Source organism: Oreochromis aureus, linkage group 16, assembly GCF_013358895.1.
Source record: "Oreochromis aureus strain Israel breed Guangdong linkage group 16, ZZ_aureus, whole genome shotgun sequence".
NCBI lineage: Eukaryota > Metazoa > Chordata > Actinopteri > Cichliformes > Cichlidae > Oreochromis > Oreochromis aureus.
Window position 1 is genome coordinate 548,668 of NC_052957.1, and position 16,496 is coordinate 565,163.

A 16,496-nucleotide genomic window follows, 5' to 3' on the forward strand; every position below is an offset into this window, starting at 1 on the left:
CACATTTTTGTTTTCGAACTTTAGATGTTCCAGATGCTCCTGAAAATGTTGCAGTAGAGTCAGTGAACAAGTTTGGTGCCACCATCACTTGGGAGCCCCCCAAGTTTGACGGTGGCTCTGAGATCACTGCTTATGTGATTGAGCTCCGTGACAGAACATCTGTTAAGTGGGAGGCAGCCTTAGTCTGTGCTGCCGATGACCGCTTGGCTATGCTGAACGACGTGGTGGAGAACAAGGAGTACATCTTTAGAGTCCGAGCAGAGAACAAGGCTGGCATCGGCAGGCCCAGTGCTGCCACCAACCCCGTCAAGATCATGGATCCCATCGGTGAGCTCACTTTCAATGTTTATATCTAAATCCTGTTTAGAAATATCAAACAGTCTGATTTTGCTCCTGTCTTGTGGCCACAGAGAGGCCGAGCCCACCTCTGAACCTGAACTTTAGTGACCAAATCAAGACGGCAGTCACGTTGACCTGGGAAACGCCCGTAAACAATGGTGGCAGCATGATTACAGGATACATCATTGAGAAATGTGAGGACGGCTCTGACAAGTGGCTCCGCTGCAACGCCAGACTGTGTCCTGACCTCTCCTACCGGGTATGCAGCTAACCTGAAGAGTCTACCTTTATTCTGATTTGACCTCAGCGCAGTTACATTTTTCTTCCTGGTCTGGATTGTTTTGTTGTTTTCTTCAGGTGTCTGGACTAAAACCTGGTCAGAAGTACCTCTACAGAGTTTGCGCTGAGAATGCCGCTGGTGTCTCCGATCCAGCCGAGCAGCTGGGACCACTGCTTGCCGATGATCCTCATGGTGCGTACAACAAGCATAAACTTAACCAAAAACACTTTTTCTTTATAAATCCAAGTAGTTCACTGGATGGCAGTGTGCTTTCACAACCAAATCTTTCTCTCTTTGCAGTTGGTCCAACCTTTGACCTGAGTGGCTTCAGGAAAGGCCTGGAGGTGATTGTTCCTCAGCCTCTAACAGTTAGAGTTCCCATTACTGGATACCCGACCCCTGTGGCCAAGTGGACCTTTGGCGAGAAGGAGCTGACCCCAGCAGATGAGCGTGTCTCCATGGTGACGAAGCCTACGTACACGGAGCTGACGATATCTCCTAGTGTTCGTCCAGACAAAGGCATCTACACCCTGCAGCTGGAGAACGACGTATCCTCTGTCTCTGGAGATATTGATGTCAACGTCATCGGTAAGAACCCATGACCATGTGATCAAGTTTAGCAATGATGGTGGTTATTTTAATAGACAGCTCATTTTATTGTGGTACAGAGACGTCTGTTACCCCCAAAATCATCTAGAAACAAACCCAAAAGAAGAAAACTGATGGAAGTCTTTTTCATCTTATTTTCCCAGCATGCCCCAGTGCTCCGAAGGACTTCAAAGTGGCTGAAGTGACCCGTCACCATGTCCACCTGATGTGGGAGGCACCTGAACACGATGGAGGAAGTCCAGTGACACACTATCAGATTGAGAAGAGAGAAGTTTCTCGCAAGACATGGGCCAAGGTACTTTCACCTCATTTCATTAATGTCATGTTTGGAAATGTACAGAATAAAAATATTTCAGCTCATCACAAAATGTAAACTGAGTGAATTACCTGGTTTTATGTGAAAAAGTAACTGCCTTCTAAAAATAATACATGAATGTGCAACTCCTTTCTGAGCTACCAAAGAAAGGTTTTAGAGGTTTACAGATGGTACAAAATGCAGCTGCTCGCATTTGAACTAAAACTGGAAAATTTGAGCACATTACCCCTGTACTGAAATCCCTTCATTGGCTACCTTGTCAGGTTCGAGCAGATTTTAAGGTCCTGCTGCTCACCTACAAGGCTTTCACTGGTTTGGCACCTTCATACCTCTCTGATCTTTTGCACCTTTATGTTCCATCTCGTGCTCTCCGATCTCAGGACTCTGGCCTTCTAAAGGTTCCTAGATCCAGAAAACAGACTATTTCTTTTCGTGCCCCATTTTTGTGGAACAACCTCCCTCAAGATATTAGGCAGGCATGCTCTGTGGAGGTTTTTAAAGCTAAGTTGAAGTTAAAGCCTATCCTACATGTCTTAATTCTATGCCATTTAGTTTTTTAAATGTTTATCGTTTTTAACTTTTATTGTTTTTAACTTGTATTGCTATGTATCACTTTTATTTATTTATCTCTTTATTTTCAAATAGCTGTACAGCACTTTGTTTGAAAGTGCTTTATAAATAAAGTTATTGTTATTATTGTTAAGAACGGCAATCATGTGTTTGTGATAATCGATGCTGACCAGCAGCAGTGTGATTAGGTTTCAGGGCCTGGTTCAAACATGGCGCGTGACATGTTGACTTTTTTATTTTTAAAAACAGAAAACATCACTTCCACAGTGTGAAATAATGTTCACAGATCCAGACGTCTACCCAGGTCTGAGTTTATTTGCTCAGCAGTGACAGTGACATTTTTCCAGGTGGCTGCTGGCATCCTTGACCTGGAGCACACGGTAACAGACGTGATTGAAGGAAAGGAGTATCTGTTCAGCGTCTCTGCATGCAACAAGTGTGGACCTGGAGAGCCAGCCTACATTGATGAGCCCATCAATGTCTCTTCTCCTGCAAGTGAGTGTTTTTACACTTCATGTGAAATTAATTGTCTTTGAGTGGAGAAACTGACAGATAACTAGAATCTCACCTGTTTGACATTCATGTATTTGCTCCTGCAGCTGTACCTGATCCACCTGAGAACCTTAAGTGGCGCGATAAGAGTGCCAAGACCATTTTCCTGTCCTGGGAGCCTCCAAAATATGATGGTGGTGCCCATATTAAAGGCTATGTGGTGGACAAGTGCCAGCGTGGTACTGACAAGTGGGAACCCTGCGGTGATCCCATCCCTGAACTCAAGTAAGACTTAAGAACTTGTAACTGCCGGTTAAGTTTTTTGGGCCACACGTTATTAGTGTCCTGTCTTTATTTTGGTACAGCTGGATATATTATATGATTTGAACTCACAGGTTCCAGGTTACCGGCCTGGTCGAGGGCCAGTGGTACGCCTACAGAGTCAGAGCTTTTAACAAGCTGGGAGCCAGCCGACCTTGCAGGGCTACCGATGAGATCCAAGCTGTGGACGCTAAGGGTAGGACTGGTTGTGCTCTTCCAGACAGTCACATGACGCTGTACCCACATACTGCACAAAAAGTGCAGCAGTATAATTTATTTTTGCAATGGATTCTGCAGACTCACTCAGAAATGTGCAGCATCTCTCAGTGATACAGGAGCAAAACTTTCTTATGACAAATACAAATGAAGGAATAAGTGAGAATGTATGGATTTTAAGGATATTACCATCAAGGTTTCAGGCATAGTTGTGATCATATAATATAAGCTACATTTCATTTCTCCAAAAGTTGGGAAATTCATTTGTTAAAGCAGAACCATTTTATAACTAACTGGCTTAAATAAGCAGAATTAGTTCAGTCAAATAAAATGCAGTATGGCATATATCTGCCTAGAGTAGAGTGCCTTTATTGTCACTATACAGTGACACAGTTTTGCAGCACTATATACACATGAACAGTATTTAGAAAAAATATATATATTTAATGTACAAATATACAAATCTGGGGAAAAAAGGAATTAAATACATAAATAAATGGTGTTATGTATTTACAGTTTGGGTTACTGCATGTAAAATTAAGTATTGCACAGTTGTGATTTATTGAGGGGAAACGGAAATTAAAATATATTTATATAAGCACAAATTGAAATGAAAAACAGTAATGAGGTTGGGACTACTGTGACTATGTTTAAAAACTCCTACAGAACCTCCTGAGATCCAGCTCGATGTGAAGTTGCTGGCTGGTTTAACCACCAGAGCTGGCACCAAAATTGAGCTTCCTGCAGATGTGAAAGGGAAGCCCGATCCCCGGGTGAAGTGGACCAAAGCAGACGTGGTCCTGCGGGCTGATAACCGCATTACCATCGACACCCAGCCAGGACACTCAAAGGTTTCCATTGACAACACCACCAGAGGAGACACCGCCACGTACATTATTGAGGCAGTCAATGCCTGTGGACGTGCCACTGCCACTATTGATGTCAACATCCTGGGTACAAAAGCTGATTTCTTATCGTAGAAGAAAAATGATATCTGTGACGGCAATGAAAACACAAAAGTAAACTTCCTTTACTGTAGAAATCCTATAGTTCCTTAGAGTTATAGGATTTTCATGCTACCAGGTGATTTTAGGTTAGTCAGAAAATGGGAAAAGCATCTCCTTTTTTGATTAAAGATATGAAAATAATCTTAGCATAACATACTGGTCAGACCATTTTATAGGGTTATCTTATATCGTCGAGCCTGCTAAGGAGTTGTGGCACCTCCAGATGTCTTATTAACTTATTAACCATTAACTTGTTTCACATGATTTTAATTTTGGCCCCTCCTCTTTAGATAAACCGGGCCCTCCAGCTGCTTTAGATATCTCTGAAATCACCAACGAATCCTGCGTCCTGGCCTGGAACCCACCCAGAGATGATGGCGGGTCTCCCATCACCAACTACATTGTGGAAAGTCGTCAGACTGATAAGGAGGAGTGGGTCAAGCTGTCAGCCACGGTGAAGCACACCACCTTCAAGGCCACCAAGCTCACAGCATTGAAAGAGTACATTTTCAGGGTCAGTGCTGAGAACCAGTATGGTATTGGTGAACCTGCAGAGCATGTGCCAATCACTGCCAAGTATTCCTTCGGTACGTTGTTTTATACTACTCTCCGGTGATTTATTTCCAGCCTATGCAGGTGAACCGTAGATAAATCCTCTTATTTTTCATCTGTTTCAGATCCTCCGGGTCCTCCAACCAGAACCACTCCCTCTGACATCGCCAAGGACGCTGTCACTCTGACCTGGTTAGAGCCTGACGAGGATGGCGGTAGCCCCATCACTGGATACTGGATTGAGAAGTTAGATCCGGAGAGTGACAAGTGGATCAGATGTAACAAACTGCCCATCACGGACACAACATTCAGGTAACTAAGTACCTGAAGGTACAAGTGACAGTGTGAACCATTTTTTTGTCAAGTATGTTTCTAACTTTGAATTTTGGGCTGCAGGGTAAAGGGTCTAACCGCCAAGAAGAAGTACCGCTTCCGTGTTCTGGCTGAAAATCTAGCTGGACCTGGAAACCCAAGTGCAGAGACTGATCCCATCCTCATCAAAGATCCTATTGGTATGTCACATGTCAGTCAATCTACTTAGGCTGAGTCAGATGTTGTGGTATCAAGATTATAATTTCCTTATTGTAAAGCACAGCACAAAGATCAGGAAATAAAAGTATTCATATAACTCTTCTTCAGATCCTCCATGGGCTCCTGGTAAACCTGTCATCAGGGACATTGCCAAGACCTCTGCCCTGTTAGGATGGACTCGTCCAGAGCACGATGGTGGGGCTAAGATTGAAGGCTACATCATTGAGTTCCAGAAGGCTGGAAGCGAGGAATGGATCAAGATTGCAGAGGATGTTCCTCAGACTGAGCATCAGCTGAAGGGCCTAATAGAAAAGCAAGAATACTCTTTCAGAGTCAGGGCCGTCAATAAGGCTGGTGAGAGCGAACCAAGTGAGCCCAGCGACCCCGTGGTCTGCAAGGAGAGACTCTGTAAGTTGATACCAGTGTGAGCAGTGGGCAGCAAATGACTTCCGTAGAGGTTATAGACTATAAAATATAAGCTATCAAGAGTTGTTTTCATTTGGAAAACCATACGACCTTGAATTTAATTTTTTAAAGTAAAAGTCTTTGTGTTTGCTTCAATAGATCCTCCATCAGCCCCTCAGTGGCTGGAGGTGGCAAACATCACCAAAATTAACGCAGACCTAAAGTGGCAGCCTCCCAGCAGTGATGGCGGCTCACCCATCACCAACTACGTAGTTGAAAAGAGGGATGTGAGGCGGAAGGCGTGGCAGACTGTCGACACCACCGTCAAGGAACAGAAGTATACGGTTACCCCTCTCAACGAAGGATCGCTGTATGTGTTCCGGGTTGCTGCAGAGAATGCCGTTGGGATGGGTGAATTTTGCGAGCTGGAGGATGCCGTTCTTGCCAAGGACACTTTTAGTGAGTTTTCTGTCTTTTAAGTCAGCATTGGTCTTCCCCTTTTAATTTACTTCTTTGTGAAACCCAAGGAACTACATGTGAATGCTTTTCACTTTTTCTCCAGCAACTCCTGGACCTCCTTATGCACTGACGGTGGTGGAAGTCACCAAGAGACATGTGGAGCTGAAGTGGGAACCTCCCAATAGCGATGGTGGAAGACCAATAACAAAGTAAGACAAACTGCTGTAAAGCCATTCAGTCAAGTGACACTAGACGAGAACAATTATAGGACACTGACGTAAGTGTGCTTTTTGGTGGGTTTTTTCCATAAAGCTGCGACCTTCTTAGCATTCAGGCTTTCAGTAAGAGAACTCTAAATTGAGACAAAAGACATAGTTTATCTCATACTGTTCCAAAGCTGTACTTGACAAACACCATCTGCCGAACAGGTATGTGATTGAGAAGAAAGAAAAGGTGGGAACTCGCTGGCTGAAGTGCTGCAAAACTCCAGACAGAAAGACTCAGTTCAAGGTAACGGATGTTGATGAAGGTTCAGAAGTGCAGTTCCAGGTCAGAGCTGAGAACGAGGCTGGAGTTGGAGATCCAAGTGAACCCACCGTGATTCTCACCATTGAAGATCCAACCAGTAAGATACTTTTAACTGGATTTCTTTATTCTTTTGGTGCTCAGTGTATTTAAGCAGGGATATCCCCCCAAAATAACCCCAACAATAATAAAATAAAGACAAAAAGTTGTTGACTTTCTGCAGATAAATGCATGAAACCTCCTTCCTCTCCAGGTGCACCATCACCTCCACTTGAAGTGGTCATCCCTGATGCCAGCAGGGAGCACATCAATGTCACCTGGAAGCCTCCAGTCAAGGACGGGGGTTGTCCAGTCACTGGGTACCATGTGGAGGTGGCAGAAGCCCGTCCAGAACTAAAGTGGCTCAGGGTCAACAGCAGACCCATCAAGGAGCTAAAGTTCAGGATAGATGATGGAATCAAACCTGAGAAAAAGTATGTCATTAGGGTTCGGGCCATCAACTCTGTTGGAGTCAGTGATCCCTCTGATGTATCTGATAAGGTCGCCACCAAAGATCCTGACTGTAAGCAAGGACGGAATTCAAATTTAGAACTTAAAGCACCGATAATACAAATCTAAGTAATAATCCTGTGTTCTTCTCACAAGGTGCTCCAACCATGGATTTGGAAGCAAAGGACGTGATAGTGGTTGAAGGTGAGAAGCTGCACCTCAATGTTCCCTACAGGGCAATCCCGACACCCAAGATGGTTTGGCAGAAGGACACTGTGGAGTGTAAGGCCGGTGACCGGCTCTCCTTGACAGTGGAGATGAACAGCGCCCACCTGGAGCTGCTCAAGTGCACCCGTGATGATGCTGGCGCCTATGCCATCACTCTGGAAAACAGTCTGGGAACTGCCACTGGAACCGTCAATGTCAAAGTCATCGGTAAGGCGATTCGATGCTTAGAACATATAACGCTGTTAATATGCCGTTCAGCAATGGTGTCCTCTGTAAACCAAATTTAAAGTTTACCACCAACAATTTTCAAGTTCGGATTTAGATCCATTCTTAGTCTAAAAGTCCTCATGCAGACTCACTATTTCTTTTTTAATCAGACACAGACACTCTGCAGTAATCTTCTTAAACAGTTTTGCTTCTTTCCCAAACCGTGTAGGACTCCCTGGTCAGTGTAAAACTATCACCTCCAGTGACGTCACCAAGAACAGCTGCAAGGTCAGCTGGGAAGCTCCAGAGGATGATGGCGGCACCCCCATTGTCAGCTATACCCTGGAGCGCCGTGAAGCATCCAAAAAGACTTACATGCCCGTTATGTCGGGAGAAAATGTCCTAACAAGTACTGTCAAAGATCTCTTTGTCAACTGTGAGTACTACTTCAGGGTGAAAGCTGTCAACAAGGTTGGAGCGGGAGAATATCTGGAGTTACAAAACCCGGTCATTATAGAGGAAATAAAACGTAAGTTTCATTTTATGTTCAACAACTAAAATCTGTTTTATTGCTTTGAGCAATTAACATTACCATTTCAGAAAAAGTCTGGTCTGTCTAGAAAGTCTAGTCTGAAAAAGCACATAAATACTTTCCAAAGTATGCTGCAAGGGAAAAGAACATTGGAGTGGACTGAAAATGAAATGATCTTCATAAACGTACTGTCCCATCAATACAAAAATGAGGACTGATTTAGTTGGTAGTCAGGTGATTCTGATACGGGACAACTGACAGGGGGTCCAAGCAGATCAAGTGTAACTCCTAAATTATGAGGCATACACAACTGGAACATCATAACATCAGACATTGACTCTGTTGTTAATATTGATTGCACAGAAAAACCAGACCCACCCATCCAAGTGGAGGCTCATGACCCAACGTCCAAGTCCATCACAGTCACCTGGAAGGCTCCAGACTACGATGGCGGCTGTCCCATCCAGGGCTACATCATAGAGAAGATCGAGAAGGACGGCGACCGCTACGAGAGGGTCACACCAAGCCTGGTTCCTGGTTTCTCCTACGTGGTGATGGGCCTAAAGGAGGACATGGAGTACCAGTTCAGGGTCAGAGCTGAGAATGCTGCTGGAGTCAGCGAACCGTCACGCAGCTCACAGCCCATCAAGGCTGCAGATCCTGTTGGTGTGTGAAAGTCAAATGCGCTAACATCAGTAACTGTCACGAGTAAACGTGTATTTATGTTAGAACTAACATGTCAAAATCGTTCATTCCTTGCAGAAAAACCCAAGGTCACCCTGCATGCCCGTGTTCAATCTGGGCTCTGCATCAAGAAAGGTGAGGAAATCTGCATTGATGCCTACATCTCTGGCTCCCCATATCCCAAAGTCACCTGGCTGAGAAATGATGAGGATGTCACCAAAGAGCCCACCAAGAAGTTCATTCCTGTTATCAAGAAGAAGAAGACCAAAGCCAAGGTTTGTGTCTTCACTGAGACATCTGAAAGTCCTGAATGTTTCAAGTGTTTCAACCTTTCTGATTTCTTGCTACAGGTTCCAGAACCAGAGGAGGAGTTTGTGACTCCCCTGCGTGAGCGTCTGGGTATAGACCAGACCAAGAAGGGACAATCTGCACTGATGATCCGTGATGCCGTCAGATCCGATCACGGCAGCTTCACTATCAAGGTGGAAAACACACATGGTGTTGCCACCGCTTCCTGCGTCGTCAACGTCCTAGGTAATAAAGTTTACCAATTAACTGGAGGCCACATGATTATATTTCATAACTGGTATATTCACACAATTGAAAGTGTCTTTGAGCTTCTCCATTATATGCACAACAGCAGATGGATCCACATATACAGTGTTTCTGACATAAGCCTACCTGGGATTCTTTCTTCTCCCAAGTTTGATTCAGAAATTGAGTTCAGTTCAGATTTTTTTCTTATAGAACCAATTCTTTACAACAGTCGGCTCAAACCACTTTTCAGGTAAAGAGACAAAATCAAAGGGAAAACCTCAACAATCTTGATTAGGCAAACATGTTCACTATAGAGCCGCTAGCAGAGTTAAACAATTATTCATTTCCAAAATGCCGTTGAGATTAAACATTGGCTTTACTGTCTTGTATTGCAGACAAACCTGGTGCTCCGATTAACTTCACCTTTGATGAGATCAGGAACACGTCGGTCATCTGTAACTGGGAGCCTCCTGAGGATGATGGTGGCAGCGAGATCCTGAACTACATTCTGGAGAAGAAAGACAACAAGAAGGACGAGATCGGCTGGATCACCGTCACTTCTACCCTGAAGGGCACCAGCTGCCCCGTCACCAAGCTCATCGAAGGGAAGGAGTACATCTTCAGAGTCACTGCTGAAAACAAGTATGGCTGTGGTCCACCGTGCATCTCCGAACCACTCGTTGCCAAGAACCAGTTCAGTGAGTAAAAGCATAAAAATAATAAAGACTGATAACAATAACAATCAGCTGTAAAAACAAAACAAACTTCAAAAGTAATTATACCTTCTTTTTTATGTAATTTAGTGGTAATTTAACGGTGTCAAAATAATGTATTTTGGATTTTCAAAATATAAAAAATACACAAATTTCTTAAAATTGATTCTTTATATTTTGTAAGAATAATTTGCATTTATTAATAGATGCAAAAATGTCTGAATTACTCCAGTTACTGGTATTTCTTTAAAACATGTTCTATGTCACAAATGAAAATAAGCATCTATACAGTATGTAAAAAATCTCACAGTCTAAGAAGGCTCACCTGCCACTTTTCATATCCTCCCTGGTGAATTTGATGTGTTGGTCCACCAAGTTAATGTGATCCGTGAAATGTGGTACGTCCTGAGATTTGATTTTCACCCAGGTGTCATCCACATACCTGAACCAATGGCTTGGTGGTGTTCCAGGGTAGGATAGCAACGCCCTCTTTTCCACTTTTTCCATGTACAAATTGGCCACGATGGGTGAAACTGGGGAGCCCATGGCACACCCATGTTTCTGCCTGTAGAACTGACCCTTGTATGTGAAACAGGTGGAATGAAGACACAGTTCCAAAAGCAAACTCTTAGGTTTATATTGTTGGATTGTCATTTATGCTTAGAAATATATAATCATATATGCTTAGGGGTATATAATCGATTGCATAATGATAGAGGTCTGATCCTCAGTAGGCTGCAAAGACTCTGCGTGCCTTCCAGAGTGTTCTGGCATACTAACACATCCTAGGGTCATGAGGGAGGTCGTACCTTCTCTTACTGTTTCATGGTATGGTAAACACATCCATGTCCGTTTAAGTACAAGTGCCTTTTGTTTAGATGAACTGCTGGACTTCCAGGCCCATCCAGCCATTCCCCAACTCTCTGTGAATGGTACTCATGGCCATTGATCAGTGGTTGTTGATCGATTGTCAATGCATATTAATGATCATAAACTGTCCATTGTTCATTCAGTGGTGCTGGTTTCAGTCATTGTGCAAATGTCCTGTTTATAAGATTGAAACCTGCAGTTAGCTGAGACTGAAGGAGTCACCTGATGATGATGAAACGTTTCTCGCACTGAAAACATCCAGATGAACAGAATCAGCCTTTAGGGATTTACTAGCTGGATGACTGAGCATGCATCCAGACAATATTTTACATTACCCATTTTTAAATACTAAAAGTTAAATACATCCTTAAAATGCTCATGAATTCAATTTTTAATCATCAATTACATGTTATAGTGAAGTTAAAAAATATGAAAACAATTTAACATGATTGACATAGACTGACTTTTAGTTTCTGTTAAAACAAATGATTTGTTAAAGCAGTTGTTTTTCTTTATACAACCAGCAACATTGTTTGACTCTGGCACAATATGGCACAACCTTATGGCCATATTGTGAAGGTAACAATGAAGACATCTCTTCCTTGTATTCGTCAAATGTGCAAAGACCGTTAAATATAAAGTCACCCATATTCTCCTTTATGCTCAGGTCCTCCTGATGCTCCCAACACTCCCAGAGTCCATGAGGTGACGGCAAGTACCGCGCACATCTCCTGGCATGAGCCAAAGGACAATGGAAGCCCGATCCTGGGTTACTGGATCGAGAGGAAAGAGGTGAACAGCAAACACTGGACCAGAGTCAACCGAGCCCTCCTCAACTCTCTCGAGGTGAAGGTGACTGGCCTGATGGAGGGCTTAACCTACATCTTCAGGGTCTGTGCTGAGAATCTGGCTGGCCCTGGGCCCTTCAGTGATCCAACCGATCGCATTGTCGCGATGGATGAAATCCGTGAGTTTTTTAAAAGTGCAATACCAAAAGAGAACTTCCAAGAGAAAGCTCACATTTTCTTAAGTGTAGCATCAGATTTTTTGGTTTGATCTACTTCTTTCTAATTATCACACCTGAGATGAGTAAAGGTAACACATTCTTATGACTGATAAAGATGTTTCAAAAGTTGTCGTGCAACTTTTTTTTATTAAATCTTCATCGACAAGAAGTTATTTTAGTCTTTTTTTAGTCTTTTTTATCAAAATTATGAATGACACATTTCTCATAAATAGAAAAGACTGCATATATGCTGCTGAAGGCAAGAACTTGATTGTGTAACAGTAAAGACCACGTGCAGCCTATCATTGTTCCACTCTTCCACTCAGTGCCTCCTGGTCCACCGATTCCATGGATCGTGGACACCGGAAAGGACTCTGTTGTTGTGGCGTGGAAGCCCCCGCTGTACAATGGTGGTGGAGACATCCTGGGATACCACGTTGAGAAGGTCTGAAAAACTCAGTGAAGTAACCTCCCTGAATTACACGTTTAATAATCAGTAAATCTCCAACTGTGGGTCCTTTCTTAAGAATCATGGCTGTGGATGTGGAGGTGGTCAAACTCTTGTGTTCTTGTCACAGGTTCTGGCCGGAGAGAAAGACTGGAGCCGCAGCACCGAGTTCAGGTGTAAAGAGCTGACGTACACTGTGACCGGCCTCACTGAGGGAGCAGATTATTATATCCGGGTTCTTGCAGTCAATGACGCAGGCCCAGGAGCTCCTGGTGTTACTGAACCCGTTACTGTCAAAGAGCCCCAAGGTACCAAAAGTTCTATTACAGGGGCAAGACGCACTTTTACATATGCATTTTTAATGTGGGACAGTGTTTATAACTGTGTCTTACAAAACAGATGGCTTTCCAGTTCTGATTAACGGCTTGTGTCCTGCAGAATCTCCTGTTGTGGATTTCGATGACTCTGTGAAGAACGGCGTCATGATTAAGGCTGGCGAGTCTCTGAGGCTTCCTGCTGTGGTCCGTGGTCGACCCCAGCCGGAGGTAAAATGGGCCAAAGATGAGGCTGAAATCGACAAAGAGAGGATGATTGTGGAGACCGTGGGGAAGAACAGTACATTGTTCATCAAGAAGGCTGTGAGGGCAGATCACGGAAAGTACCAGATCACCGGCACCAACAGCAGCGGGAGCAAGACCGCCGAGACAAGAGTGGATGTTATGGGTTAGTGTTACATAAAGTCAATTATCTTAGGACTAATAAACTTGCTTTTTGAACTCAGAACACAAATGTGCATTTTTTTTGTGCAGTCCAGAAGCATGTTGTGGTCTTTGAAGGGAACCATAGAACTGACTTCAGATCAGACTTTACTGTTGAAATATAAATTATGTGATAAATACTTCTTATTTTAGAGAAACTGTTATGTTCACATGAAATATTTTTACTGGTTCCTGCAGATGTTCCTGGGCCGGTGGTTGACTTGAAGGCTGTTACAGTTACCAAGAAGAACATCGTCCTCACCTGGTCTGACCCCGTGGATAATGGTGGCAGCGATATCATTGGTTATGAGGTGCTGAGGAAGGATGCCAATATGAAGCTTTTCCGCCAGCCCATTGAGACTGCATCCTGCAAGTGTGATGTCCAAGGCCTGCTGGCTGGCGAGGAGTATGATTTCAGAGTCATTGCCAGGAACAAGTATGGTGATGGACTTCCAGCAGACCTGGGTCCCATCTTAGCTGAGGATCCAAAAGGTGAGCTTACCAAATATGTCTTGATGCTGCCGTTAGCTCACACTTTAGGGCATTAATCAAGCCTGATGAAAAATTCAGTGGCCTGATGATCCAATTTTTCAGTGATGGCTAAATTCTTTCAAAATGTTGCAGGTACACCATCTGCCCCAGAGAAACTGCACTACACCAACAGAAGCAAGAACACCATCACTCTGGCCTGGCAGCCTCCTCGCACTGATGGTGGCAGCCCCATCAGAGGATACTATGTGGAGAAGATGAGGTCTGACAGCACCGAGTTTGAAGTGGCCAACCGCAAGATCTTCACTGAGTGCTGTGGAACCATTGAGAACCTGTCGGAGAACCAGGAGTATGACTTCCGTGTCAAAGCCGTGAACGAGGTTGGAGAAGGAGATCCATCCAAAAGAATCACCGTCAAGATCCAGGATGATGAGAGTATGTTCAAAGTCTTAAGGCCCTATCACATTCACATACCTTCGCGAAACCAATAGAAATAAAGCGTATAGCTGCGCAAAGTTCAACCACAATATGAAGGAAAAGATTCTGTGCGTGTTTGAGTTCGAGCCTTTAAGTCATTCCTTCAACAGCTCTGCGGACCTCGGGAGGAAAGGACACACTCTTCACTAGTCGGGATAGTTACAAAGCTTTCTTCTTTATGAATAAGTGATACATGTTTTATGAAATATTTGAACATAATACAACACGAGCTCTCGTAGAGGATATAAAGTCAAAGAGTCATGTTTTGAAATGATAAGCAGGCACGTTTATAGTACACGTAGAGCGGCTGCAAAAAACAGACTTCCAAGCAGAGGCCCCACACATTTTGGGCTGTTGGCTTTAGTTAGCAGTCAGGGCAACGCATGCTATCTCTGATGTGAAAGGGCCTAAAGGTTATGATGATACTTTACTTTTGTCAGGCTGATAAAGATTTTGACACAATTTCCCAATTTTGTTGGCCAAAGTTGCTCCCAGCATTACAATCTTGAAATTCATCAAGAGCAACGCCATCAATGTGAGGAAAGGCGCCGCCATCGACATCCCAGCAGAAGTGAGGGGACTTCCTCTGCCGACACTGCAGTGGATGAAGGATGACGTCGTGATTGAGAAGACTGATGAGGAGAAGATGACGATGGAGACTGAGGAGGTCAGAACTAGTTTTAATTTGATGGGATTATTATTCAGTGGAGCTACTGGTTTCACAGGAAGAAGTTCCCAGATTTATTTACTTATTCATTCACTTTTCCCTGTTTTTGTCTGATGAATGAATTTAAGCCACACTGTTGTTCATTTATATCTATTTGTCATGTAATTTGGTTGAATGTTGTTTTACTGTTTCATCATTGGCACAGTTAATATAAAAGCAAAATCCTGCTTTACAGAGGACGAAGCGATCTCTGACCCTTAGCGCTCTGGATTTTAGAAATAGTTAAATCCTCAACAAATTAAGTTGTTTTATCTTCAGGTGGACCGGACAACCTTAAGGACGAAGATTGCCATCCCAGTAACCATAAGGCAGGACAAAGGCAGCTACAAGCTGGTTGCTGAAAACTGCCACGGGAAAGCTCAGCAGATCATCAAAGTCGAGATCCTCGGTAAGACCTCAAATTTTCCAAGTCAGGTTTTTTTTTGTATAATTTTAATGGCTTGTGTTTAACACGGCATCTTTTTCAATGTTTCACATTAAATATGCAGTGTTTAAACATTATTTTTCATCCCGAATTGCTGAGCTGTACATGAATTTAACACTGCATTTTCAGACCGTCCTCTTCCTCCGCGGAACATCGTGGTCTCGGACATCAAAGCAGACTCGTGCTACCTGACCTGGGACGCTCCAGAAGACAATGGAGGAAGTGAAATTACCAACTACATTGTTGAGCGCAGAGATGCAAGCAAGAAAAAGTCTGACTTTGATGTTCTGACCATCAACCTCATTGACAGGAGATATGGGGTAAGACTTGGCTGCAGAGCATGGATGCTACACTTTGAGACTTATTCAAAATAAATAATAATGAATCATTTTGTTGTATTAACAATAAAATCAGTTTGTCTACAGACAAATACACAAGTCAAAACATTAAAAACTATTCCAGTAATCAAATAAGAAATGTTTCTGTTTGTTTTTATTAGAAATGTTATTATTATCAAAATTGCACAATAGTCATACACAAACAGCTATTCATCCTTAAAGCCTTATCAAGAACAAAATGTGTAATGAATGTCCTGCTTCTTCAGGTGTACAAACTGGACTTGAATGGTACCTACCAGTTCAGGATCAAAGCTGAAAACAAATATGGCGTCAGTGATGGCTGCGACTCAGAGAAAGTCCAGCTGCGGGATCCATTTGGTCTTCCTGGACCTCCACGTAATCCAAAAATTATCGCTGCTACAGCGACCACAATGACCGTGACTTGGGATCCCCCTCTGGACAACGGTGGTTCCACCATCCAGGGATATTGGCTGGAGAAGAGGGAACGTGGTGCTGTGTACTGGGGTCGTGTCAACCGAGCTCCAGTCACCAAACCGGCAGTGAAAGGCCTGCAGTACACCGTGCTGAAGCTCATAGAAGGAACAGAGTACCAATTCAGGATTTCAGCCTGCAATGCTGCTGGTGTTGGACCGCCCAGCGAGGCCACAGAGTGCCGCTTTGCTGTGGATCCATGCAGTAAGTGACCCCCAGACCAGCTTTGTTAATCCATGATTCAGATTTAGACTGGAAGATAGAGATTTGTATAAAAACACTGCTTTATGTTTTTGGGTTATTGGAAAATGCAATATGTTGTCTTTTTTTGCACTCTAATTTAGATGATTTCATATGAGTAAAACCAAAGTTCCCCTTTCATTCTGTAATAATTAAAGGAAGGCAGACACACCAATAGCTAAAATCTCCAAAACTAGGTAACTCACACGAAACCA

At 43.4% G+C, this 16,496-nt stretch overlaps 1 protein-coding gene across 1 annotated transcript in view; it reads left to right on the top strand.

The window, feature by feature from the left end:
• Positions 1 to 16,496, top strand: part of ttn.1 (titin, tandem duplicate 1) — a 170,841-nt gene that overhangs the window by 83,864 nt on the left and 70,481 nt on the right. Inside the window, 33 exon segments of the mRNA XM_039600316.1 lie at positions 25 to 327; positions 411 to 598; positions 697 to 811; positions 920 to 1,207; positions 1,372 to 1,523; positions 2,462 to 2,609; positions 2,714 to 2,891; positions 3,002 to 3,123; positions 3,810 to 4,097; positions 4,441 to 4,737; positions 4,828 to 5,014; positions 5,099 to 5,214; positions 5,342 to 5,641; positions 5,798 to 6,097; positions 6,201 to 6,306; positions 6,526 to 6,722; positions 6,876 to 7,184; positions 7,268 to 7,546; positions 7,776 to 8,075; positions 8,442 to 8,744; positions 8,841 to 9,031; positions 9,113 to 9,296; positions 9,695 to 9,997; positions 11,550 to 11,849; positions 12,215 to 12,333; positions 12,467 to 12,644; positions 12,775 to 13,059; positions 13,293 to 13,586; positions 13,719 to 14,018; positions 14,546 to 14,727; positions 15,046 to 15,175; positions 15,341 to 15,531; positions 15,816 to 16,245. Coding sequence (XP_039456250.1) covers positions 25 to 327; positions 411 to 598; positions 697 to 811; positions 920 to 1,207; positions 1,372 to 1,523; positions 2,462 to 2,609; positions 2,714 to 2,891; positions 3,002 to 3,123; positions 3,810 to 4,097; positions 4,441 to 4,737; positions 4,828 to 5,014; positions 5,099 to 5,214; positions 5,342 to 5,641; positions 5,798 to 6,097; positions 6,201 to 6,306; positions 6,526 to 6,722; positions 6,876 to 7,184; positions 7,268 to 7,546; positions 7,776 to 8,075; positions 8,442 to 8,744; positions 8,841 to 9,031; positions 9,113 to 9,296; positions 9,695 to 9,997; positions 11,550 to 11,849; positions 12,215 to 12,333; positions 12,467 to 12,644; positions 12,775 to 13,059; positions 13,293 to 13,586; positions 13,719 to 14,018; positions 14,546 to 14,727; positions 15,046 to 15,175; positions 15,341 to 15,531; positions 15,816 to 16,245 — 7,563 coding nt within the window.